This window comes from Trichoderma reesei, assembly GCF_000167675.1.
Source record: "Trichoderma reesei QM6a unplaced genomic scaffold TRIREscaffold_1, whole genome shotgun sequence".
NCBI lineage: Eukaryota > Fungi > Ascomycota > Sordariomycetes > Hypocreales > Hypocreaceae > Trichoderma > Trichoderma reesei.
Genome location: NW_006711148.1, coordinates 2,981,735 through 3,007,542, shown reverse-complemented (window position 1 = coordinate 3,007,542; position 25,808 = coordinate 2,981,735). Strand labels below are relative to the sequence as shown.

Genomic DNA, 25,808 nt, shown 5'->3' with positions numbered 1-25,808 from the left:
GTACGAGCAAAACAGTACAGTACAAGTCTGTGCTTTATTATATCCTCACGGGCCGCCGCATCTCGCCTCCCCACCGCTCATCAGTTGTTGATCAAGCGTCGCCATCTCACTGCCCGGCTCCTTCGTTCATCAGTGGCCGTGATTCTAGGTATCGAGAAGTCTGGCACTCCTCGTTATGACTTCCTGGAGCGCGCTGCAGCTTCATTGACACTCACTTTTATAATAGCAGCAAGTCCTCCTGATCGGCGGGCTGTAAGCGCTCTGGCTGCAATGCGATAGAAGCATTCATTCGCTATCCTTGGCCCAGGTTGAAACCGCAGGCCATCCCCATTACTTAGGTCTTACACAAGTTTGGGGGGTTACTACCTACCTACGCAGTACCAACGCACGTACTCTCCCTCGTTGCGCTTCGTGCCTCGTCCGCCACGTTTGCTTCAGGCGCGGCTGAAGCAGCTGAAGAAGTCGTTTTCCACTGGTCATCATGGCGCCCAGTATGCAGGAGGAGCTCGCTTCCCAAGCCACGCGAAGCGTCTCCGACGTCGTCAAGCGGCTGCTGATTCCCTTGACTCCCACGAGCCCGCCGGGTCTCGTCCAGGCGAATACAGTTGATCCGTGGTCCAAGGCCGGCAAGTATGCTCTCGGCTGGACCTATTTCGCAGCAGCGCTCTCGGGCTGCGTCATCTCCGTCCGCATCTGGCACTTCTGGCAAGACAAGATCCGGCAGGCCATCTACAAACAGCAAGTAGAGACGCATTATCGAGACACATACAATGTCGACGCCAACTTCGTCCAGGCGGCCATCCGCACCGGCACGGCCCAGGAGTTCTTCCCCGATGGCGATCCCATGGGCGAAAAGTTCCGTCCGAAAGCGCACTTTTCGTCCATCGGCTTCGTCAACGACACGTTGGCCTTGTTTCGATGGGTCTTTTATCGATCGGTTCCCGACATTGTCATCGGCAAGCATCGATTTACCTTCTCCTCGCTTGCCGTTCTGGCCACGACGTTTCTCGCCCTCGCCTTTGTCACCATATATACCTTCCTCCAGCAGCCGCTCTACTGGGAGAGCATTCGCTTTGGAGCGCCCCCCGTGGCCATCAGGGCCGGCATGCTCTCTGTGGCATTGACGCCCTGGATTGTTGCGACAAGCATGAAGGCGAACATCCTGACGATGCTGCTCGGCATTGGGCCAGAGCGGCTGAACGTCTTCCACCGATGGCTCAGCTATCTTTCTCTGTTCCTAGCGCTGGTTCACATGATTCCCTTTTACGTGCAGCCCGTCTGGAAGGACGACGGCATGTCCGTTTGGGCCTCGACCTTTCCCTCTTCAAGGGGCATCATCTACGGCACGGGGATAGCCTGCATTGTTCCCTTGATCTGGCTCTGTGTGGCGTCGCTGCCATGGATCCGAAGGGTTGCCTACGAGCTGTTTGTCATCTTTCACGTCCCCGTCGGTATCCTCTATGTCGGCATGCTGTTCTGGCACACGAGCAACAAACTCCTCACCTGGGACTACCTCTACGTCACCGTGGCCATCTGGGCAGTCTGCAACATCATGCGGCTCTTCAAACTCAACTGGACATGGCCCGGGCGACTGTCCTTTATGGTTGGCGACGAGGCTGCCATCACATTGATGGCCGAGAACGCCATCAAAGTCACCATCCCCACGCAGATGCGGTGGAAGCCTGGCCAATACGTATATCTCCGAATCCCCGGCATCTCATTATTCGACAACCACCCTTTTACCATCTCATCCCTGTGCAGCGAAGACTTTCCTTCTGAATACGGGGAAAACTACCGGGACTGCATCCTTCTGTTCAAGGCCTACGGCGGGTTTACGCGCAAGGTCCTGGACACGGCCATAGAGAAGGGCCCGTTTCACACGTATCGCGCATTTCTGGATGGTCCATACGGCGGCATGAGGCGCGATCTGGCTGCCTTTGACACGTGCATTCTGATTGCTGGCGGAAGTGGCATCACGTCACTGATATCTCAGCTCCTCAACCTGGTCAAGCGAATGCGCGATGGAAAGGCCATCACCAGAAAGGTCGTCGTCGTTTGGGCAATGAAGAAGATTGAGGACATGGACTGGTTCAAAGAGGAGCTGCGCATCTGCCGCGAATCAGCACCGCCGGAGAGCGTGCGCTGCAGGTTCTTTGTCACGTCGGCGGTGCGGAACCGATCAGGGCAGCAGATGACGGCGCCCATCAACGGAAACAGCGCGCGAGCCTTGAGCCACAAGTTCCACGATAAGCTGGACGGCTTCGTGGCAGGCATTGCCTCGAAGCGCAACTCGGCCCTCATCCATGCCGAGGCGCAGGGCGATCCGGACCGAGAGCGCGAGCTTCGCGCCGAGAACGAGGATCGTATCACAGCCCTTCCGCAGCAAAAGTACCTGCAGCCTCATCAGTACCCACCGCCTCCGCCTCGCTTTCCGTCTCGCGAGTCCACCATGACAGCCATGTCCGAGGATGGCTTGGGCAGTCTCAACGAGAACGGCTACCCCGAGGATAAGAAGAGGGAAGATGCGCCACCACAGGAGCATGAGCAGGAGCCTGTCCCCATCATGGTTCCCGAACTTGCCCATTTGTATAATGCTGGTGGCATCCCTGCTGGCGTCCATGCTGGAGGACCTGGCGACTTTGGCCAACAGGCTGGATTCGACTTTGGCTTCCCCCAGACCCCCACCGAGTTCCAGAAGAACCTGATGCGCTCAGCGTTCCCCGTGCCGCTTCAGATTGAAGACGGTTGGACCGTCACGTACGGCCGGCCCCATCTTGGACACATGCTCAAGGAATGGGCCACGGGCGGGCCCGAGGGCAGAGGGATCCTGGGCCGGCGGACGGCCGTGTTTGTCTGCGGGCCCCCGGGCATGAGGGTGGGCGTGGCCAACACGGTGGCGAAGCTGCAGGCGGAGATTTGGGGCGACGACGAGCTGGAGGAGATCTTTTTGCACACGGAAAACTATGCTCTCTAGAGGAGGGCATGAGTTGGATCAAGAGTGTGTAGCTTGTAAGAAAGAAGCGTGATAATGATGATGATGATGATGATGGTGGTGAGGGGTGGGGAGGGGTGGGGAGGATCACGATTTGATGTATATTCTGTTCCAAGTTTTACAAACTGGCTGTAAAGGCCTCTGAGATACCACATGTACATAGCAGCATGCACATACCTTTTATAGTACCTAGTACCTAGTAGCTAGTTTCCTTGAATCTCGAATTTAAGCAGCGTTGAGCAACAGTTGTCGCAAATATATTCTGCAAGCACACTCACTCCACTCAAGACTGCAAACAACATTGAAGTGAATCAGAGCATGGGCCAGTCCAGGTCGTACATACCGTAGAAACTCGTGAAATTCGACCGAAGCTAGGTTTGGTGGAGCCGCCACGTGCACGTGCACGCCAGGCAATAACAGGAAAAGCTGCAGTAAGTACAGTACAGAAAATCAATACCTCAATCCACCGCAAATTGCTATGCAGGCGTATGTACTGTCTTTTGCTAATCAACCAACAAAGCCGCCACAACCTCAACGCTGCAGTCAACCAGCGTGAACTACATTATGCGAAGTCCTCTGATATATATAATGCGATAATAATTTTTTTTTCCTGCTTGCGACCGTAAAGATGCACTGTATTATGCGATTAATTGAGGTACTGGCAGCTTGAGGTACCTTAGCCAACCTTCCCTACTGTAGTAAGGCGTGCTGCTAAAAAAAGATGACGTGGCGGCTCCACTAAACCTAGCTTCGGTCGAATTTCACGAGTTTCTACGGTACTAGGTACATAGGCAAGAGACGGGCAGCGCTGGGTTGCACGAAGCCGCCTCTGGGCCGCGGGCGGGCCTTTTGCGGCAAACAGATGTGGTGCAAGCAATCGTGGCTCATTCAAGTGGCTGCATGAGGGTTGCTTTTGATCCGATGAGGCGAGATATCATTACTTGGATGCTTATTCGCGTACATCTAAATTGCGTAGGTATATATACCTACACCTGCATGGTTGGTACTGTATGTACTCTAGCAGAGGATGGACATGTCAGGCTTCCCCACGTCTCAGTACAAGGCAGCGCCCACTTACACGAGACACCAAGCATGACATGTTTACCTTCCAAAATTGTGTACATGATCAGCTCTCTCTCTTTATTTCTCTTACTAGCTTCCCCGGAACCTTGATGGCAATGGAGAGAGAGAGCCCGCCAAACGGAACCTGACTGGACATGGACTGTACCTTCCACGCACCTTGATGGTTCGCTGGTGCCTCTAAATGATTGCGGCCCTTTTTGACGATCTTGTTGTATAAGACCTACCTGAGGTAACCTACCTTACCTACTAACCTACCTAAAAGACAAACAATATCATCACAGAACCTCTTTTGTTTTGTTTTCTGTTTTTGTCTTCCGTATCCTCGAGTTTTTTTTTTTACATTTCTTGTTCCTCGACATCTATCTTCTTTCTGTAAATCTAGAACCAGACCAGAGCCCTCACAACGTATTCTGCCTCGACCAGCTTTCAACAACACCCCTCCTACGAAACAGCGCGACAAAGATAGACCAAGAAAGGAGAAGAAAAATAAATTGAAAACAACGGCATCATGTGCGACGCAGACGACATGACGCTCAAGAAGATGGAAAAGGGCTGGTCCATCGCGACGCGGTGCTCCGAGGAGAGGCTGCGGAGGGTCCACGGCTGGGACGAGGAGCAGCTCGAGGATGCGGTCCGGAGGGGGCTGGTGCTGCTGGAGACGGTGTGCGTCTTTGTGCATGGATGCATCAAGTCGGGCCAGTTCAAGTATGTTGTTTTCTTTTCTTTTAGGAGAAAATCTCTGCTGGAAATCTGATCCGAAAGAGAGAAGGGACGCAACGATTTGCTGACTTTGAACCGGGGGAGTTATATAGACTGCCGGTCGAGTTTTGGAAGATTTTGCACTTCGAGTACGGCATCGTCGTTTATCCTTCGGCGTTGACAGAGTGTATGGCGCCGTCGGGCTTGGGGACGAGTCAGACGTTTGCGGAGATTTACAGCTCTCATATTGGTCAGTCTCTCTCTCTCTCTCTCTCCCTCTCTCTCACTTGCAGACGACTTCCCTGATCTTATCCCTCTTCTTTGCTTCGTCATACATATATACTGACGTGGAGAGAACATAGTCATGCTGTGGGAGCGCGATTCCGAATGTCCGCCGCGGTGTCCGTTTGAGTTTCTCACAGAACCCTTGCCGTTATACGAGCAATAAGAGAAAAGATCGTAGATACCAGATTGTGCGGCGGTTCATTTTGTGTTTCGGAAGGGAAGGGGGGTGTTTCTGGGTGTTTAAAGAAAGGAATAGCGATATGGAATTATGCTTGGCCTGGTTGATTTAGAAGACAGCGTTTTAGAAAGACGGGATATGAACAAAGAATAGAGAGGAATGCAGAACCACCAAAAGGGCAGCAGCAGCAGCAGCATCATCGAAGTGTAAGACATCATCATCATCATCACACCCCGTCATGATTCCACCTTTTGTCCAACGGCCCCATCCCGATTCGCCCTCCAGACGCCCTCCTCGCCCTCAAACTCCTCCCTCTTCCACACCTCGACGCGCTCCTTGCACGCTTCGAGAGCCTCTTCGCCAGCCCTCCACGCAGCCTGTCGATGCGGTGACGAGACGGCGATGAGGATGCTCTCCTCGCCAATGGGCACCGTTCCAAGGCGGTGGATCATGGAGATGCCCTTAAGGCCGTGCTTGGCCTGGACGTCCTTGCAGATGGAAAGCATGGTGCGGAGGGCGAGTTTGTTGTAAGCTGTGTATTGGAGTTCCTTGACTGGTTTGCCGGCAAAGTTGTCTCTTGTTGTTCCTGGACATGATGATTTAGTCCAAGAGCAAGCCATCAAGATGATGATAATGATGCGACATCTGAGTTAAAGGGGGGGGGGGGGCGCTCAAACCTGCAAACAAGACAATGGCGCCGGCTGCGGGGCTGCGGACTCTGTCTATGGCTTGTTGGAGGTCGAGATGGTCGTGTGTGAGGGCGACGTAGCAGCCTTGTTCGGAGAGATGCCAGATGGTGTTCGTATCGTCGTGTTTTGTGTCTGTCATGGCTGGGCTTGGAGGAAGTTTGTATAGGTAACCGAAGTGAGATGCTTAGTGAGGAGCTGGTGCCAGTATATCCAAGGCAGAGGTGCGCTCGGAATCGAAAGGAGAATGATGTCAGTGTAAAATAAGTACAAGAAGAGAAGACCAGACACAACAATATGAGAGATAAATTGAAACTTGGCTATATTGTGAGGTATATGGCATCATGAAGATGAAAAGAGGATGGACGATTCTGTCTGCGATGGTTTAGAGTTGCGTCAAAGCGGTACTTGTCCCGCAGCAGCCATTGCGCTGGCGTCTGTGTACTATGTACTACTAATGTAATACTCGTACCTCTGTGTAAGCCCCCTCTTTACAGCTGGCTGAGTCAGCCATCAAGCTCTTTCAGCTTCTACCTTACCTCTTGAATTGGTGGGATCTCTTCTTCCACCTCAGATGTTGCAACAACATCCTACCTCTTTGGTGTCAGTTTCTCTGTCTTCGCCTCGAGCATTGAGAAGCCATCGCCAATCCTCTTCCGCTCGTTCGTCACCTCCTTCTGCCGTCATCATTCACGTCTCGTCCCCATCTCCATAAGTTGCGCCTGACTGGCCCTCTGTCGTTATGCGCGACGACCATCACGCACAATCCCCAGACCGGGGCCGACGTCGTGAATCCAACCACGACTCCCGCCATCGACCGAGAGACTTCCGCCACCACGACGATCACCAACAATCGCGGCAGGGTAAAGACACGGCCCGCGCACTCATGGGAGTCTGAGGGGCCCGTTTTCCCTTGGCTCCAGCTCCAGGATCTCCAAAGAAAATGGCTGATGAATTGAGCTTGACGGCTAACTTGCCCACGGGACAACGAGGCTATTCACAGTCTCCTTCCAGGGACGACGGCATGCTCGCCGACGCGTGGGACCGGCGCGACCATCGCCCTCGGCCGCCTCGCCAGTCTCCTCCCTTTGGCGCCGACCGAGCGCCAGACTACCCAGACGCTCATGACGCGCGCCCTAGGCCGAGGCCGAGGCCGAGTCTGAGCCCTCCGGACTGGAGTCGTGACAACCAGGGCAGAATGTATAACGACGACTATCACCGGGGACGTCATGACCAGGCCAGAGACAACGACTATGCGACCACATATCGCGACAGGAGATACTCGTCGCGATCGCCGCCTGGGCATCACTACAGCAGGAGTCGTTCTCGCAGTCCCGCTAGGGAGGGCGGTCGATTAGGAGATGCTGGGCTGCCTAGTGATACTGTGATCTTCGAAGGGCTGCCCCGCAGAGGCGAGGTCCGTATTACTTGAAGTGGTCGACTGGAAGAGAGAGAAAACCATCGTGGGAAAGGGTCTTCTAACGAGAATTTACATTCAGCTGCGAGAGAGCGTTGCGCAGGCTTGCGAGGACTATTCCGTCCTCGATATCCGGTTAGCGTATGCCAAAGGTATGTGTGTCTTGGCATTGCATTGTCCTTGTGCGCATCGACACCCACTAACGCTTGTTCAAGGAAAACGTCGGGCGTTCATCCAGTTCGAGGACGTTGATCATGCAACCGCCTTCGTCGACGATCATTTCCCAAAGGTTCTCATCACCCTGCCTCATGCGACTGATGAGGTCCCCGATGGCAAGTGCAGTGCCTTCATTCACTTTGCTCATCCCAAAGCGGATGGAGATACGCGCGCCGGCGGCCAATGGGTATGCCAACCTGTAAGAAATATACCTTCCTCCCGACTTGACGGAGGGGATGACAACTGACAAAGACGCAGTGCGGCTTCGACAATTACTCTTCTCGCACAAAGTGCAAACGCTGTGGCTCGTCGCCTCTATGTACGTACCACGCCATGCTGTCAACGTACAAAGCTCTCCGCGGCTGCTAACTTTACTCGTACTTGTAGCCTCTGCGATGCAAGTCAGCTTGATCCCCGCTGCTGACGCCGGCGATGCACCAACCCAGATCTTGGTAGTGTATCCTCTGATGGCCTACGTCACCGAGGAAATGTTCGCCGCGGACATGAAGCGTCTGGAGCTTGAGAAACCTGATCCAGCCAGCCAGAAGCTGGCGCCAGGCTCAAAGCTTCAGTCAACCGCTCCAGCCGATCGCGCTGCCCGGACAGGCGCACGTCCAGGGTCGCTCCACCGTGTCTTTCTGATGCGCGATTCCATTACGGACGAGTCGGTCAAATACGGCTTTGCTGAGTTTTGGACTCTGCAGGATGCCGTTGATGCCATGGCCAAGATCAAGCTGCTGCCATCCTTCAGCGTGGCCGCCTCTCCCGTCACCGTGGCTCATATCCATCTCGGGGTCTTTGTTCCAGAGGAACGCGCGATCACGCCCGAGATGGAGAAATTCTCCTTCAACCCATTGTTCAACCCGACTCTCCGCGTCCGATATCGCGATCTGCGAGTCTATCCTAACCAGAAGGTCCTGGCGCCTGAGCCTCCGGGAAGTGCCAGCGCAGGCGGAGAGCAAAAGGGCAGCGATCAGGGCGGCAACAACAACAAGAAACAGAAGAAGAGAAAGGCAGACGATCCCTTGCCTGCTGCTGCGAAAAAGGCAGTTCCTGCAATGGCTGGCCACATGGCCCTGTGGCAGAAGAAGCACGAAGAGATTCACACCAATGAGTCGGGCGCGACAGCTGCTAAGCAGCTGCCAGCTAAAGATTCAAAGGCGAAGGAAGCGCCCATCAAGTTTGCGTTTCCCGGGGCATCTGCGCATGCCTCAGGCTCTCAAGCAAACTCAACATCACCTCCATCTCAATCAGCTAAGCCAGCGCAACCAACGAAACCAGCACCCCCTGCGCCCTCTTCTGCACCTCCACCACCACCCCCTCCAGAGAAGCAAAACGGCGACACGATGCCTGCAGCCGAGCCTGACAGGCAACCGAAAGACGAGAAGCCAATCACTCCATATGCCGACCGAGAAAAGCTGCAATGCCTTCTTTGCATGCGCAAGTTCACGTCCCTTGACGAGCTAGGTCGTCATGAAAACTCGCGACTTCATAGGGAGACGCTTCAAGATGAGCAGTCCGTCAAGAGCGCGCTCCAGAGATTAAGCAAACGAGGCATCCCCCTGCCGACACAACCCGGAGGCGGTGACGACGCCTCCAACGCCGCGGCACCTCAATATCGCGACAGAGCCAAGGAACGCCGCGAGCAGTGGAACCAGCCAAAGAAGCCACTCCCCAGCGCCGCAGACAAGAGCGCTCCGGGGCCTCAGAAGAAGGACCAGGCCAAGCCCCCAGCGCAAGAAAAAGCCCCGGCGCCGTCAAAGGGCGCAGGCATGCTCGCCAAGATGGGCTGGACGTCTGGCAGCGGCCTGGGAGCGAATGCCGAGGGGCGCACCGAGAGCATCGTCACCCACGTGTACCGGCAGGGCGTAGGGTTGGGCGCTGAAGGCGCAGACTTGGGCAACGCGCAGGCGCTGGGCGAGAGCAGGACGGTCAACAGCCGCAAGGACTATGTCGATGCCGTCAACGAGCGGGCGAGGGAGCGCTTTTTGAAGGAGTTTGGAGACAAGAAGGACGGCCAGCAGAATGGGGAGGACAAGGACAAGAACAATGATTCGAGGGGGGCGTGAGGTTGCTCGGTCGGCGGTGATTTGACACTAGAGGCGGATGTGCTTGCTGCAACGTGCAGCGCGGCGTTGAGGAGACTCGAACAAAGACATCTTTGCGACCTCGTCCACGGCGGCTGTCGCTTTTCTTCCAAGGATCTGTCTGCATCTCAGACTATCTGGAGAGTCTATGCCAAAACGCGAAATAGCAGCTGCTATCTATACTTCTTTAATCCTTGACTATGCCAGTATATTTGACCTTGTATATCTGAATCATAGACCTTGTATGTTCCCATGCATGTCCCCTAGATAAATTTGTTGCTCTACATGGTATCTCGTCTTCATAAAATCGCCATAAATTGTCAACCCAAACGTTATCTCTCGTTTCGTTAAAGAAAAGAAAAAAAAAGCAGCCATCCATCTCGAGAAAATTAATGCAGCACAATCTAGAAAGCTTGTCCTCTATAGTACACTCATCATCATGGAAACGGCCGTGAACAAGGTGCCGGCCAGAGCAATAGAAAATGTAGGATGAAGAGCAGCACCGGCAGAATCTAATTGAGCGTCAGAATTGCAAGAATCTAAGAAGTCATCGGAGCTGGTCGAATTACCTTCATCTGAATCGTCCGACGAATCGTCAGAGTCGTCGCCCGTGGAAGCAGGGCCGGGAATGGTCTTGGAGCCCGCCTTGAACTCGACAATGGTGCTGCTGGTCGAGTTGAGCGTCGCCTGGGCAATGCCAATCTGCTTGTTCTGCAGGTCGTAGACGACATAGGCGGACCGCAAGAAGGTGTCGCCCAGCAGGACAAACTCGTCAGACTGGATGCCAAAGGTCTTGGTCGAGCCCATGCCAAAGGTGCACACTCCGCTCCAACCCTTGAAAAACTTGCTCAAGGAGGGATCCGACATAATCTCGTCTGAAGCCGCGGCGAGGTTGTTCAAGACCATTTCGTCAATGGGCACCTTGATCGTCTTGCCGTCGAATTTGAAGTTGAAGGTGGCATCCTTGATGTTTGCTTTGGCGCAGTCGATAAAAGGAACGGGGAGTCCCTGAATGTTGAGGACGTCGTACTCGTCAAAAAGTTCCTGCACGACAGCATCTGGGAGGAGGGTGATTGTTGAGCCAGAGTCGAGAACGGCTTTGGCGCTGACGTCGGGCGTATCAACGTCAGACGCCGAGAAGCCATCAAGGTTAACACTGTACATGACAATATCCTGGGTCTCGGCAATGGACGGCGGCAGCGACTGAAGGGGCAGAGTGGCAAGGCCGCCGTGGAACTTGTCGGTATCGACACCACCAAAGAGGAGGATGCCCTGGCTAGTTTGCAGGTCGTTGAGGTAGAGACTGAATGCCGGAACAGGAATGACCTTTTGAGACACCAGGTTATCGATGACGGTGGGATACTTGGTGTCGGCTGCCTCGTTTTCCCGGAATCCCAAGCCCAGGATGCCTGTGCCGCGGACTGACTGCAGGGCTAGGCCAATCTTCTGGCCCGTGATGTTCGCCTGGTTGATGGTGACGGTATCCGTGAAGTAGTTGCCTCGTATCCTGCGGCCGTCAAGGTAGGTGATGTCGAAGACTTCAGTGCTCGCCTTATAGGAACTACTCCTCCTTGGGTTGACTACAATGACAGAGGACATTAGCTGCGCGACCACAGGCAATAGAAGTAATGAAAAGATGCGGCCTACACTGTCTGAAACAGTATTCTCCAACAGTCTGCTGAGTGAACTCGTCTGTGCAGAGGTCCGCAGTGACGGAGTTGACCCAGGTATCACTGCTGCCGGTATCGAGAAGGAAACTCAGCTTCTGAGGCGGCGTGCCAACGCTGAATTGGGCATAGTAGCCACCTCCAGTGAGGTTATTGATGGCGTCAAGGCTCACGCTGCCATCGCGACGCAGCAGTGACGGGGCAAAGTCGGGGTTGAGGTTGCGCTTCTCAAAGGGGACGGTAACGACGCCTGCAGAAACTGTGGCAGCGGCGAAGAGGCCGGCCAGCGAGACGTACTGAACGAAACGCATTGTGGATGAAGATGGGGGTAAATTTAGAATAGGACAAGCCCAACGTTGTGATGGCGGCTTGAGAATATGCCCAAGCACCCAGAGCAGGCTATGAACACGCCGTCGTCAGCTGCCGTGGTGAAGGAGGCTCAAGTCGCGACCAGACAAAGAGACGACACGGGAAATCCATTGGGGCTGCTCCAGCATTTAAGCATAGATTTAGAACAACTGCGGCGACTGCCTGAAGGAGCTGAACGACCATCATCTCACTGCCCGTCGCCTCATCCCTGCCACTGCATGCGGCTAAGACGACTTGGGGTTGGGGAGCCATGCCTGGAGACCCAGCAGCCAGCAACCCTGTCCTGCTTGTCCATCCATTCGGGGTGACACACACACACACGAAGAGGCGGACCCATGAGCCTATTTGATCTGTGCCATGCGAGGACAGCAGAGCGTCAATGGGTGAGAGACATGGGACACAGGGCCCTTGTGGGATCGGACCCAGGCATCAGAGGCATTAGAAAGCGTAGTAGCTCTGTGTGTTCATGCTTCGATCTTGAGGACTGGCGGGGCCACGCGGGAACCAATGTTTGCCGTAGACCATGTGGATGCACGTTGGGCAGCCTCCCTCTGAGAGCATCGATGGAGTTTGCCTGCTGGGTTGCTGCTGCCGTCAGCGTGAATCGCGGCTGTCAGGGTGATGAGAAGCACGTCGGCCGCGGCTTGGCTCGTGGCTCGATGGATGGAGCAGCGTCGCATGGTTTCCATCCTTGGGGCGCTTTTGAATCCTTCTGGAGCTGAAGCGCCACCCGTCGTCCATCGTCCATCTAGAGGCGGCCTACCTATGTAACAGTAATAGTGTGGCATAATTTGCAAAAGAGCCAATTGGACACGAACCGCCTGGCGCTTCTTGGCTTAGGGTCTGCTTCGCTGCGCCACGACCCCGGGCCAAGCAAGCCAAGCCAGGAACAATCTTCCCTTTCCTGGCCGTTGACGGTGAGTCAGTGCGTTGTTGCTTCGAGCTTGTGTGTGTTGGTGATGTTGGTTCCGCGCCATCTCCAGTGCGGGTATCTGCCGATTGCTGAAGAAATGGAGCAATTTTGACAACCAACGATGGAGAACAAGAGGGAACTCCATACAAGTACGTACAAGTACGTACAAGTACTGTCCAAGAGTTTGACAGCGTCGGATGAGGCAAATGCCAGGGCTGGATGAAGAGGAGATGAAGAGGAGACGAAGAAACCGTTTGGTGTTGTGATTGCTCTTGCCCCTACCTTACTGAAAGATGTTGTCGGTATCGGAATGCAGCATTCCGTACCTTCCCAACTTCCAGGAGCACACAACGTGCTGTCGGTACGTACACAAGGTACCTAAGGTACTTTGTGCACAGACATCGCGAAGTGAATTTTATGCCTCTTCATGTCACTCCTGCTTGTTGATGATTGAGGCTGATTGTTCACGTGGCAAGTAAAACAACACACAAGTACTATCCCTTTAGTAAAGGTCGGTTGCTATTTTTGAGCAGGTGGACTGCTGCTTGGCTCTGCCAACGGATTGGCGCTTGTGCAGAAGGAGCGTGGCTGCGGCTGAAAATCTGCCTTGTGTGCGTTCAGTATTAGGTACCTAGGTAGGGAGGAGGACGACGACGAAACTATTATATGCAGGCTCTTGTTTATTACTGGAGGCTGATGGGCAGGGTAGGATGATTTAAGCGAAAAGTGATTGATACTGCGAGTTGGCTACTGGGTAAAAGCAGGCCTTTGTTACTAAAGTACCTATATGTATGTCGCGGATGAGATTCATAAATGCTGCTACATCTCGGTTGACATCGCCTTGGATAAGTCAAGGTATGTCATGGTCTGCCATCATCACCGCCAGCATCATTAGTATGTGGATCTACAGATATATCCGGTGCGTCTACGGATGCCTCTCGAATAGCGTAAATGCCCATCAGGGAGTCGTATGAGAGGGTTTGTTAGGATGATGATAGAATGGTCTTCTCCTGTTTCACACATGACCGGCAACTGTGGTAAACTCGAACAGCAACTGATGAATTCCAAACTATCGCATCCGCTATACAATCTATAAGTCTATGTCGGCCAAATTGCGTGCCGTCTTCGTTTAACAAGTCAACGCCATGCCTAAGCAATATATCTTGTCTCAATCACAGCTTGGCCCCCCTTTCCGTCTCGTCCTGCTGCAGCCTCACCACGCCCTATATCCAACCTCGTCAGTCAATCATCCCCCCTATCAAAAGACCAAAACAAAAAAAAAAAAAAAAAAGACCGAGGGGGGGTTGAAAGGGAAATAATACTCACCTCCTGCATACAACTCGCCAACAAGGTCCCGTCCTGCGCATAAATCCTCTGCATCACCACTCCCCTCCCATCCCCGCTCCACGGACTCTCCATCTCCGAAAACATCCACTCGTCCGCCCTCACCCTCTTGGGCTCGTGGAAGTAGATGCTGTGGTCCAGGCTCACCATCATGCCCATCCGCGGCCTGTCCACCCAGTCCTCCAGCCGGCCGCCCATGCCCTCGAACTCGAGGAACTCGCGCACCCGCTTCAGCTCCGCCTCGGGCAGCGCGGCCACCTCCTCGGGCGTCTTGGCCAGCCGCCACAGCCGGTGAATCCGCGCCACCGTCCCGACAAAGTACTTGTCCGAGATGTACGCCAGCGCGTTCAGGTGCGCCTGGTGACCCCCCGAGGCCGAGATCTTACCCTTGCAGCGGTGCCACTGCCTCGCCCTCATCTGGTCCGGCCGCGCGTCCGGATCCCGCACCCGCAGCATCTCGATCCGCCGGCTCAGGAACGGGTCCCCCTTCTGCCCGCCGTCACTGGCAGCGACGGCCTCGTCCGCGTCCCAGCTCGCGTCCGGCATCTCCACGCCCTCGGGCAGCGCCGCCGCGTGCCGGATCTGCTTGGCCCCGCCGCTGCCCTCGCGCACGAAGCTGACCGTCGTCGTGAAGATGCACTTGCCCCTCTGCCGCGCCTGCACCGTGCGCGTCGCAAAGGACCGCCCGTCGCGCACCCGCTCGACGTGGTACATGATGGGGATCGTCGCCGAGCCCGCCAGCAAGAAGTAGCAGTGGCACGAGTGCACCAAAAAGTCGTCGCGCACCGTCATCTGCGCCGCGGCAAGGCTCTGCGCGATGACGGCGCCTCCGTAGACGCCGCGCGCGCCTTGGGGGAGCCACAGCGGGCGCGTGTTGGTGAAGATGTCCTGGCGGTGGATTCGATGTCAGCTGGTGTTTTCCATATCGTGATGGCTTCAATGTAGATCCTCTGGAAGGGTAAAGAAGTAGTATTCCAGGTTGTCTGCTTACCTCGCCCAGCACCGCCAGCGGCGTCACCTCGACCGTGTGCTCAATGGGCGCCTTGTTCGGATCCGGCTCTGGAGGCCGAAGCAGCGTCGTCCGCTTGTCCAGCACCTTTTCCGTGCCCTCCACCTTGGCTTCTGTATCGCGGCCGCCCATTTTCGTTGTGGTCCTCTCTCTGTTGCTTCAACTCGACGCTAATGTTCCTCTTTTTTCACAGCCGATTACCCACAAACACTTGTTGGCGACTCCCAAAACAAATTTGAGAAGAGTAAGAAAATGAAGGGGGATAAGTCAGGAAAAGAGAATGAAAGGAAATGGAAAGGAAATCAATCGGGCGTCCCAGAATCGAGTCAAGCACACGCCAAATCAGGGGTCTCACTTGACGTAAGTGTACTTGGGAAAGGCTCAGAAATGCCTCGGCTCAGCCCTGCCGAAGCTAAATCCACCCAGGTCCCTACTAGTAATCAGCTCGCGGCACTCGAAATGAGAATCACGATTCCATTCGATGCATTCATTGCACGGGACGGATTGATTTCCACATGTCATCGATAAGACGGCTAATTCAAGCCACTAAGATGGCACTCTTCGATGGAATCTTACCCGCTCGTCTTGTTTTTGCTTGCTTACCTTAATATGCTAACATGGTGGTGAGGAAAATTGGTCTGTTCCTGACCCGATCACGATAAGGTACGTCAGGCGCACCACTTTATCGTGCTACTGGAGCATCAGCACTCTGAATTGCCGAGGCTTGCCTCCATTCTTTTTTTCCTTTGACGGCCCGCATCTCGATGCACGCCAATAAAAGGGGCCCAAACCCGTAATCACATTCTCATGAATGGTCTCACTACTTATCATGAGATCAGAATCGAATAGCAATTCGATGCACATTTGCTAGACCCGACGTGTCTGTTGACCCTCAAAGGACAAATCATACCCTGGACTTGCATGTGAAAGACGACGTCACAGTCAGCAACTCGCCCGTTCCACTGCCTGCCTGTTCGTCCATCTCAAAACCTCCTGAACATTACCTCCACTGACTGCATATGCAGAGGTTGAGTTAACAGTTGAATGTACAGAAGAGGTATATAGTACTGTCAATACAGTTTGTCGAAATAGTACTAATATTGCATACGAGCTAACTCCCCATATCCTTCCATCTTGCCTCTTGTCTTCATCTCTCAATGAGTATCGAACAAGACTCCAGCAATACACCCATCTCAACATCTCAGATCTAGTGCAAAACAGATACAATTACATTTTGTCCTCTTCCATCCCCGACTTCTTCGTCTTTGACCAACAAAACTCACACGTCACTCACGAGTTCTCAGAAGGTACATCTTCAAATATAGGCTCCAGCCCTTGCCATGCTGCTGCATAATCGCCCTCGGGTCCGGCCTTTTCTCGCTGCGTCCAGTACTTGCCATTAAATTGCCAGTACTCCTCGCCCGTAATTTCGCACCTCGCCTTGGTGAACCACGCGGGGACAAACTCTTCCCCGGCACTCTCGCGCGCTCGGCGTCGGGCCCGCTGGTTCTCCTCCAGCCGGTTCTTCTCGCTTGCCGCAAAGTCGTATTCGCCCTCTTCCATGGCCCGCTGGTCAGGCCGCAGACGTGAATCGGTGGGCGCAATCCATGCCCTCAAGTTGTCGTCAATGTGGTTGAACGTCAGCACGAACGGCGTCAGGTTGAAGGGGATGCCCGCTGGTCGCTCGTTGGCTTGCCAGATCAAATACGCTCGGTTGGGGTCCGCGATGCTGCCTCGGTGAACAATGTCCTTGTTCTTGGTAGAGGGCTCGTCAACGGCAGCCTCGTAGCCGGGTGTCAGGCGGGCATAGAGTCTTGAGTTCCACCGCCCGCCGAGGCTGACCCGCACCTGGCCCGAGGCATCCACAATCTTGCCGACGATCTGATACGCACTCGAGGCCTTCCAACCACGGGCCTTGAACTCAACGTGGGCCACTTCTCCCGTCGTCCAGTTCTTGATCTCCATGGGGCCGTAGTTGTCCACCGTGGGGTTGCCAGTGATGATGCCAATGACCGAGGACGTCACCTTCTTCCATGTGTACAGTTCCTCCTTGCCACCAGCGGTAGGCCGGAGCCTGAGGAACCACGTGCCAAGGGGGTTGATGTCAAACGACTTGCCGTAGAACTTGGACTTGACATGCGATTCGCCCCAGTACGTCCAGTTGGGCGACTCAGCCCACGCGGCGCCAATCGGCGGGTGGTGGCTGACTTGCTCAATGAAGAAGCGGTAGTTCTTGTCTGGGCGAACGTACTCAAACGTTTCGCCGAGCAGCGGGTTGAACGGCTTGGCCACGCGGCCAATCGTGGACGCGTACTCGCTAGCAGCGAACGCCGCCACGTACATGAGTCTCTCGATTGAGTCTGAGCGTTCGGCTGCGAGATCGAGAAGGTCCGCGTATTCCATGTCCTCACCGCAACGGTAAAGCAGAGAGGTCGGCTCATTGAACGACACCGGCAGCGTCATCCTTGTCATGTCCTTGCCAATCATCGACTTGAGGATGCCCTGTCGCTAGTTGTCAGCTCATGTGCGCACACTTCGATCAGCGTCAGACGAGAAAATATGCAACCTACCCAGAGGGAAATCTTTGGCCGATCATCATTCTCGATCTTGAGCTTGTGACGAATGCCGTTTTCATATCCCTTGAAGGAGCTACTGATGTCGATGCCCGAGACGACCACGTCCTTCTTGTCCTGCTTGGTGTCGCTGGGAGGGAGCTCCGTCACTTCGACGTCGCCGGAGTCTATCGCATCGAAGAACTCGTCTTCCACGCCGGACTCGCTGTCGGACAACTCGGCCATCTGCGCGAGGGCCGTCTGCTTCCGAGCCAGCGTCCGGCTCGTTGCCTTGACAATGGCCGCGGCCTCCTCGACCTCTTCCTGAACCTTCTCCATCGTCGGCGTGACGCTAGCAGACGGCAAGCCGCCGCCTTCCATGACCTCGCGCAGCGCCTTCTTCGCCAGCTTGCGCTTCATCTCTGATTCACCGACGCGAGCCTCGAGGATTTCCTGCTCACGAGCCACCTGCGCCATGCTCTCCTCCCACATCCGTCGCATGTTCGACTCGCGATCCAGCCGGTACTGCCAATATGCGTCACGGTCTTTGGAGATCCGGAGCAGGTCGCCAACAAGGCCCGTCAAGCTCCGGATGGCAGCGTCATATGTGGAGAGTGCCTGTGCCACCTTTGTATCCGACAGCGCTGTGGCAGGACTGCGAGAAAGCTCTCCCATGAGCGCCGAGTGCACGCTTGCCATGGTTTCGAGTTGCAGTTTCGCTGATTGCGCCGTGATGTTGAGGGCGTCCTTGGTTGCCTGGGGCTCCTCGCGGCCACTCGTCTCCTCGCCATAGTCGTCTTCGTCGTCTCCGTCTCCAGCTGTGGTTCCTGGGCCAGCAACGTGCTCGTGGCTATGTATGGCCTCGGCCTCTGTGTAAGTATCCACAAAATCCTCCTCTTCTACACTGCCTATGCTCGTTGCGGTCATGTCTGACTTTTTAACCGATAGGATGGGTCGCGCCTGCAACTGCGTGCTGATCCGCCTCAGATCCGTCGTGCTTGTGTTCTCGCTGTGGGACTCCTGGAGGGAGAGTGCGCCGCTCTGATCGGCTTTGGCGATTCGAAGAAGCTCCGCGTTGCGAGCCGCTTGGCGCTCTTCCTCCCTGGCTTGATCTTTGGTCCACTGGATGGAGTTGTTGAGGGCCCAGAACCACCGCTTGGCCTCCACCTCGTGGTTTGCCTTGAGCGTATACTTCACAGACGATTTGCCGATGATTTCGAACTTTGTCTTTTCATCCGGGCTCATGTGAAGCTGGGCAATCTTCATGTTGATGGCCCCGCGACATGCCGAGCCGGCATCATCTTGGTGCTTGTAGTAGCTGAGCACACCGTCCTCGAGCACGAACCAGCGCAACTGGTATCCCTTGCGATAGTTGGTCCATTTCTTCAAGTAGCCCTTCATCTCGCGGGCCTCGCGGCCTGCCAAGGGATCGATAGGCCCTCCAGCAGAAACGCTCTGCGAGGCCGCATGTCCCAAGACTGCCTTCTCTTGGATACCCCTCTGCGCCGCCACAGCAGCTGGCGACTTCTTCAGGATGGCCTTGACATTGTCGTCATTCGTGATTGACTGGGGCAGTTTGCCTCTGCGATCGCGACGGAAGGGATCGGCGCCGTGTAGCAGAAGCACTTGGATGAGCTGAATGTTCTTCTTCTTGGCCGCTTCGTGAAGCAGCGTGCCGCCGGCTTGCGCAACAACCGGGTCGCATACAAACTCGGTGCTATTAATGTCCAGCATCGTCTTAAGCCGCTGCTCCTCCAGCACTTGAGCAAGGGTATCATAGTCGTTCTTGGCAATGAGGTCCTGAATCTGCTGCACTTTGGCGTCCGTGAAGAGAGAGCGCGAAAGCTGGAGCAGCTGGAAAATTTCGGGGGTTCGCGCCAGGTCGATGGGGAGCTTCCCTTGGTTGTTCGCGATGGCATCGTTGATGTCCTTTTGCTCCAGCAGCAGCTTGACTGCCTGGGTCCGGCCGTGCATGGCGGCGATGTGCAGCGGGGTATTGCCATCCTTGTCTCGAGAGTTGACGTCGAGGCTGCCAAGGCCGTCCGAGAGAACATATTCAATGACGGGGAACTCGGCACACTGCATGGCCAGGTGAAGAATGGTGGTGTCCTCCAGTGCGCCGCCAGCACTGGCCCCGCCAAGGGACGAGATGCTCGCACGTGGGACGCCGTCGGCCGTCTCCCGAATGGCCTTTGAGATGGACGCCGTGTCCCCGCTCCTCAGGGCCTCGACAACCCTGAACTTGCGCACCGACTGCTCAAGGCTGCCGGTCTTGACATCTGACGTAGGGGAGGATTTCACGCTCGCGGCAGCCTGGTTGTTGGACGGCGTCCTGCTCAGGATGGCCGACGGCGTCGAGAGTCGCGAGCTGTGGCTGCGGGCAGCGGATGTCGCAGCCTTCGGGGGAGATGCATGACTCCCCGTGGCCGAGAGTCGGCCGTCTTCGGATCCGGATTCGTCATCGCGAGTGTCTTTTCGGCGCAGCAGCGACAGCGCGGCGGCGGACTTGGACCGCTTGTGGTTGTTGCTGTAGCCACATCGCGAGTTAGCCACCTCACGCCCATCTTATCAATCGAATTGTGGACAGCGCAGCGCAGCCCCCAAGACAAGATTGAAGAAAGGAACACGGCGCGGGGGTGGAGGACGGGACTTTGGAAACATCAAGCTGCCGCAGACAGCCGAACGATGCAAAGCTTTGAAATCCGAGCATAACTAACGTACCTCTCGCCCACGTCCGACATGCTGGGCTACATGCAATTTGTCTCGCTCGGGTTTCGCTTCGGGGGTTCGTGGTTCGTGAGGTCGTTCGATTTGCGAGGTGCAGGCTGAAGGCAGCCCCCAGCCGCCAACGCAGAGTCGCTGGTCCAGGCAGGCGATAACGGCGGCTAGAAAAGGGGCTCGGTATCGATTTCTGTGACTGCAAAGAGCGCGTCTCCAGCACAGGACTGCATGCGAATTGAAGGAGCAAAGTCTAGGAGCGAGGCAGCGTGGAGATTGGGGTGGAGAGAGAAAGTGGCATTTGAGAGATGATGCTGCAGGGGTGGCTGAGTTCGCAAGTTCCCGTCGACTCCAGCGTTCAGGGCGTCTCAGCGTGCTGTTACAGGCTGTCCATCGCTAGTGACAACCACTAACAGCACTGCAGAAAGCAGCTGGAGCACATTGAGAGCGAACAAAGAGCCTAGAGCGCTAAGGCCGGGCTGGTCTGGTGCCAAGTTCACATAAGGTCGTGACACAAACGAGGTGCTGGCCTTGAAATGACGTTTTTTTCGCTCCAAACGAACTAGCGGGACTGCAGCAGGTGGGTGTGCTTAGTCATGTGCCATGGTTCGCGAGGGGATGCGCCCCATCAGCTTCCTTTCATAATTGGATGCAACGAATCAAGCAATGCATGTCTCTTTGTTTCGATTATCAGGCTGTTGGCCCTCCAATTCCAGCGCCTAGGTAATTGATTGATCACATCCTTGTTTTGCCTCGAGAATTGCCACGGAACGATGACGCATGCAAGTACACTCGACTCCAGAGGGCATCGACGGCGATAGTCTGAATGCCACTACGGCCTCTTACACGCTTTTCGGCGTTTAGCTACATGTACCTATCTCAAGAGCCTAAACTCAGTATCCTACCCTGCTACCCTAGAAGAAAGCCTTTGAATCTTGCTTCAACATTGACAGAGACTTGCATAGGATTGTTCAAAGTCAATGTGCGATTACAACTTCGTGTCAATTAAGCAGTATTGAACGCCCATCAGATCTGCATGAACCCGTCAAATGTTCAGTAATTGGGATTACAGCATATGTTGACCCTAGATGAAGATGGTTTAGCATGTGGCTTCATGTTCATGAGGGTTCAAGCAAGAGACAAGTCGTAGAAACTTCATATAGATCCAAATCACCTCAATGGCGTGCCTTACGTCTCTTGAAAAAAAGCTCAGTCGCAACCACTCGAACAAACCACAACAGGTAAAACACCGAAGCAAATGGACTCCCCTCTCACTTCAGCTTCCATGCTTCCCATCGACGTTCTCGCCCCGTATCCAGCTGAGATTATCATGTCCATCATAGATTACCTCCCTACAGATCTGATCTACTTTCGCTTCGTCGTCGAACCCAGAAGCACTGACGAAGCGTACATAGAGCACCGGCAGCGACTGAGAGACATTGCCATCTCACATAACGTCAAGTTTGACAACATGTCCATCCTGAACCTCGCCATCATGGTCAACGACACAGAAACTGTAGTACTCGTACTTGAAGAGGCTGCAGAAACCGCCGAACGATCACCAATAAGAGACACCGTGATTCAAGACGCAACTCGCCCGCTATGGACAAAATGGTTCTCATGGGCGATAGGTAAGAACCGTCTCGAGATCGCCAGACGAATGCTGCGCGTGGCCGGTATACCAAGCTACCTCAACCAAGAAGACAGATATCTGGACAAATTGCTTCTCTTGGCCATAGAGAGATGTAGAGGAGCGGACATGGCGACGCTCCTGCTCGAGCATGGTGCAGACCCGGAGTTTTGTGAGAACGGCGATACACCTCTTCATCTTGCCGCGGGGGAAGGCAACAAGGAGGTCGTCAAAACTCTGATTCTGGAGTACAATGCTGATGAAAATTACAGAGGAGCAGGATTCCGCTCATGGAGGCGACCAGTCACAGGGACATGGACACAATCAAGCTCTTCCTCCAGTCGCCGCGCCTCATCCTCAACCAGCGGGATTACTGGGGTGAAATCGCTCTTCACAAGATCATCTCAAAAGGAAGGCCTGATATTGCAGAGCTGATGCTCACTTGGAATGGCATCGAAACCGATCAGCGGGTTTTCAAGGGACACACGCCGCTGATGGTGTGTCTCCTCAACATGGCCGGGACCGCCGATATGAGTCCCTACCTCTCCCTGTTCAAGAAGCTGCTGATGCGCGAGGGCATTGATGTGGAGAGTTTTCAGCGAGATCATGCGACCATTGTATCGGAGCGTCTTTGAGGATGGGCAGCCCGACTTTCTGCTGGAATTGATGGGACAGATGCGTTTCGATATTCGTTACTGATGATTGGTTGCAGGTTCCCCCCCCTGTGATTATAGGCGAAGCCATGTGCATGACAGTACGTCGCCGGGAAGTGAGAGTATCCGGATCTGGTGTCCCTCGCTCTCTACAGGACGTTTCGCAGGCGGAATATTCGGAGGAGATGAAGGCGTCTACCGATGCCTTATATGCACCCGGCTGGAATATATCTTTTGCACGTTTAGCTGAGGAGATCGAGACGCCCAATCCCAGGTATCTGAAAAGTAGGTCGTCAATACGACAGTGACGTTTCATGTTGCTTTCACTACTACCTTAAGTATTACACACATGGCCACGCGTCCGCTCTAACAACTATGTAAGCTCCTTAATGCTTTGAGTTTACCTCGACGCCGTGTGGCGCTAGAATTCCCATCATTTCATTCCAGATCTTTGCCTGAAGCTTCTTTCCCTTCTCATTCGTCACTAATATGCCTGGTCTGTAAACAGCACACCATGTCAGCCCAATAGTTCGCAACAGCATCCCCGAGAAGGGCAAGGCAAAAGGGGCTTCTCACTCTGCAATCTTGTTCTTGTGATACCACAGCCCGTGACTCTCCGGACCAAGTCCACTCGCAACGACAAGCGTCCGCGAGCCTTCCTCCGTCGTCTTGCAGATCGTCGCCTGGATAAGAGCAAACCCGAGCCGCTGGCCCGCAGAAGTCGACTCCCGACCGAGATCCGACTTACACGCTCCTGGGCATGAATAATTCACCACCACGTCTGGTTCGCCATTAGGCGAGAGGGCAAGCTTCGCAATTTCGCGAACTGCGTAAATGAGGACCAGTTTGGAAACACAGTATCTGTTGGCCACCCCCCCAAAGTTTTCCTTCTTGTTCAGTGCTTCTAGGCAATTTGGGGCGTCCTGCCAGGGCTCGCCATCCGGAACCCTTTGGTGTCCTCTCGAAGCAACGATACTTAGGCATGGCTTCCAGTCTGGCCGTGACGATTGCCGCATTTTTGGAAGAAGCAGTAGCGCTAAGAGCGTCGTCGCCAAAGCATTGACTTGCAACGTCTCTTCCCAGCCGTCCTTTGTCAATCCAAACTGAGCTTTGTCGACGGCGGCATTAAGCAGGGCAATGTCGATTGCTGAAAGTTCAGTTGTTGCTCGGTCTGCAAAGGCCTTGACTGACTCAAAGGATGCCAGGTCAATAAGCCAGACGTCAACTGTACATGCTTCGGCTTGTTCCGGCTTGAGACTGGACATGATGTTTTGCCTGGCCGCCTCGCCCTTGCTCTTGGACCGAACTCCCAGAATCACTCGAGATGCCCCCAGACGGACATAGTGACGGGCTGCTTCGAGGCCAAGACCTCCACTGGCGCCAATGACGATGACGGTTTTGCCGGGAATGGGGAGCTTGTCAAGGGTTTCCAAATTGGGGGCTGACCAGCGGTTTGTCAAGAAACCGCAGAGGACCTGTGCTGTACTTATTAAAGCTGCAATTACCCAGCCCGTGGGTCCTATAGGCCGCCTAATAGGCAGGCGCAACCTATATAGGCTGCTTAATTAGCCTAAGGATAAAAATAGGCCGCCTAAAGATAAGCTATAATAAAATTAAGCTGCTTATAAGCAGCCTAGAAGAGGAAGAGATATATTTAGGTACTTAATAAGCACTAGCTGCTTATAAAGTGTATTAATTATATATAATAATTATAAATACTGCTAAACTACTATTATAAGTATTAAAAAAAAAAAAAAATAATTACTTAAGTATAGTTTACTATCTTTCTTTTTTAATGCCTAAATCTTATAGTTATTATAAATTAAATCTAATTTAAATTATTAAAAAGTATATACTTTAAAATAATAATTTATAAAAGTAATTATAAAAAATAAATATCCTTTAATATAATAGTAATATATTAAGTATAAATAGTATAAAAATTAATTACTAAAAGAATATTAATATAAGGTAATAATATAAAATAAATATTATACTTTAAAAAAGTTTAGTTAAAAGTATTTTTATAGCCTTTTATAAAGTGCTAAAAGTATTAAAATATATTTTAAAGTGCTTATAAAGACTAGCTTTATAAATAGTATTTTTAATAAGGTATATAAATAGCGCTTTAAGTAAAAGAAATTAAGTAATTTACTAAAAGTAGTAAATTTTATAAAGTATAATAGCTATAAAGTATTAATATATAATAATTAATTATAATAATTAAAATATATACTACTAAGGCAATACTAATATTTAAACTATAAATAAAATAAAGTAAGGGCTTTATTAAAAAAGGTCTTTTTATTAGTATAGTATTTTTTTATAATATAAAGTATAGTAAATAGTATAATAATAATAATATTATTATTATTATTATTATTATTATTATTATTATTATTAGTAATAATAGTAATAATAACTTAAAAATAAAATAAAAAAAGTAAAAAAAAAGGATAAAAAATAAAATTTAAAATTATATATAAAATTAGCTATAATTTACTATTAAAAAAAGTAAGAATAAAGTAAATTAAAAATAAAATAAATATTAAATAAATAGTTAGATATAATCTTAATTTATTAAAAAGCTATTTAAAAAGGGAATTTATATATAAAATTATAATAACTTAAAAGAAAAAAGTAAGGTAAAAGTAAAATAAAACTTATATTTTATTTACTTTACTTTTAAAAAAATAAAGAATTATTTATTATTATTTAAGGTATTTTTTAAGTATTAACTTATATCTTTTTTTACTTTTTTTACTTTTTTTACTTTTTTTTTTTTTTTTTTTTTCTTTTTTTTTTTATTATAATTTTTTTATAAAGACTTATTACTAATAGCTTTATTACTTTTTTTCTCTCTTTTTTATAATAATAATATATTAGTAAGTATATATTACCTTTTTAGCTCTTTTTTATTTACTACTTTTTATAAATAAGTTATATTAATCCTTTATAATAATTAGTATTATAATAAAGCTAGTAAAGTATAGTTATAATTACTTACTAAGTAAAAATAAAAAATATAAGAATAATAAAGAATTTTTTAAAAATCTATATATAAAAAAAGCCTGCTAATGCCTTAATAATATAATAAAAATTAAGTAAGATTATAAATATAAAAAGCAGTTACTAGCCTAAGCTATTTAATAAGTAAAATTAAAGCTTTAAAAGACTCATATATAGCTAAATAGTAATATAAAAATAAAGTAATAACTTAAAAATAATTATATAAACTTATCATAATAAGGTGGGGATCCTCTAGAGTCACAAGCAGCAGGCAGCTGCCTGCCGTTCTCCTCTTTCCCCC

General features: G+C 52.1%; 9 protein-coding genes across 9 annotated transcripts; 4 read left to right on the top strand and 5 right to left on the bottom strand.

Moving 5' to 3' along the window:
• Positions 1-493: 493 nt before the first annotated feature.
• TRIREDRAFT_54144 (uncharacterized protein) lies at positions 494-2,974 on the top strand (the record flags this gene model as incomplete). The annotated part of the gene is made up of 1 exon (XM_006961806.1): positions 494-2,974. One exon carries the CDS (start codon positions 494-496, stop codon positions 2,972-2,974), a length of 2,481 nt encoding a protein of 826 aa, XP_006961868.1.
• Positions 2,975-4,601: 1,627 nt separating this feature from the next.
• On the top strand, positions 4,602-5,222 carry TRIREDRAFT_54790 (uncharacterized protein; the record flags this gene model as incomplete). Its single annotated transcript, XM_006961805.1, has 3 exons — positions 4,602-4,765; positions 4,888-5,024; positions 5,137-5,222. 3 exons carry the CDS (start codon positions 4,602-4,604, stop codon positions 5,220-5,222), a joined length of 387 nt encoding a protein of 128 aa, XP_006961867.1.
• A 251-nt stretch (positions 5,223-5,473) lies between these two features.
• Positions 5,474-6,065, bottom strand: TRIREDRAFT_54508 (uncharacterized protein; the record flags this gene model as incomplete). The annotated part of the gene is made up of 2 exons (XM_006961360.1): positions 5,474-5,823; positions 5,915-6,065. 2 exons carry the CDS (start codon positions 6,063-6,065, stop codon positions 5,474-5,476), a joined length of 501 nt encoding a protein of 166 aa, XP_006961422.1.
• A 1,041-nt stretch (positions 6,066-7,106) lies between these two features.
• Positions 7,107-9,830, top strand: TRIREDRAFT_44399 (uncharacterized protein). Its single transcript, XM_006961034.1, has 5 exons — positions 7,107-7,340; positions 7,423-7,492; positions 7,556-7,755; positions 7,815-7,875; positions 7,944-9,830. The coding sequence occupies exons 1-5, from the start codon at positions 7,122-7,124 to the stop codon at positions 9,623-9,625; spliced, it is 2,232 nt and encodes a 743-aa protein (XP_006961096.1). The 5' UTR covers positions 7,107-7,121; the 3' UTR covers positions 9,626-9,830.
• Positions 9,831-10,063: 233 nt separating this feature from the next.
• Positions 10,064-11,724, bottom strand: TRIREDRAFT_119876 (uncharacterized protein; the record flags this gene model as incomplete). Its single annotated transcript, XM_006961359.1, has 3 exons — positions 11,291-11,724; positions 10,213-11,223; positions 10,064-10,155 (listed from the first exon to the last, which is right to left on the bottom strand). The coding sequence occupies exons 1-3, from the start codon at positions 11,619-11,621 to the stop codon at positions 10,064-10,066; spliced, it is 1,434 nt and encodes a 477-aa protein (XP_006961421.1). The 5' UTR covers positions 11,622-11,724.
• A 2,040-nt stretch (positions 11,725-13,764) lies between these two features.
• On the bottom strand, positions 13,765-15,152 carry TRIREDRAFT_119875 (uncharacterized protein; the record flags this gene model as incomplete). The annotated part of the gene is made up of 3 exons (XM_006961358.1): positions 14,928-15,152; positions 13,919-14,824; positions 13,765-13,815 (listed from the first exon to the last, which is right to left on the bottom strand). Exons 1-3 carry the CDS (start codon positions 15,075-15,077, stop codon positions 13,765-13,767), a joined length of 1,107 nt encoding a protein of 368 aa, XP_006961420.1. The 5' UTR covers positions 15,078-15,152.
• A 1,083-nt stretch (positions 15,153-16,235) lies between these two features.
• Positions 16,236-20,026, bottom strand: TRIREDRAFT_54683 (oxysterol-binding protein; the record flags this gene model as incomplete). Its single annotated transcript, XM_006961357.1, has 2 exons — positions 16,236-17,447; positions 17,516-20,026. Coding segments are annotated over 2 exons (3,723 nt in total), but the record flags the coding sequence as incomplete, so codon positions are not given.
• Positions 20,027-21,686: 1,660 nt separating this feature from the next.
• Positions 21,687-22,480, top strand: TRIREDRAFT_103193 (uncharacterized protein; the record flags this gene model as incomplete). The annotated part of the gene is made up of 2 exons (XM_006961804.1): positions 21,687-22,070; positions 22,118-22,480. The coding sequence occupies 2 exons, from the start codon at positions 21,687-21,689 to the stop codon at positions 22,478-22,480; spliced, it is 747 nt and encodes a 248-aa protein (XP_006961866.1).
• A 404-nt stretch (positions 22,481-22,884) lies between these two features.
• TRIREDRAFT_54223 (uncharacterized protein) lies at positions 22,885-23,901 on the bottom strand (the record flags this gene model as incomplete). The annotated part of the gene is made up of 2 exons (XM_006961356.1): positions 22,885-22,996; positions 23,075-23,901. Coding segments are annotated over 2 exons (939 nt in total), but the record flags the coding sequence as incomplete, so codon positions are not given.
• Between the last annotated feature and the right edge of the window lie 1,907 nt (positions 23,902-25,808).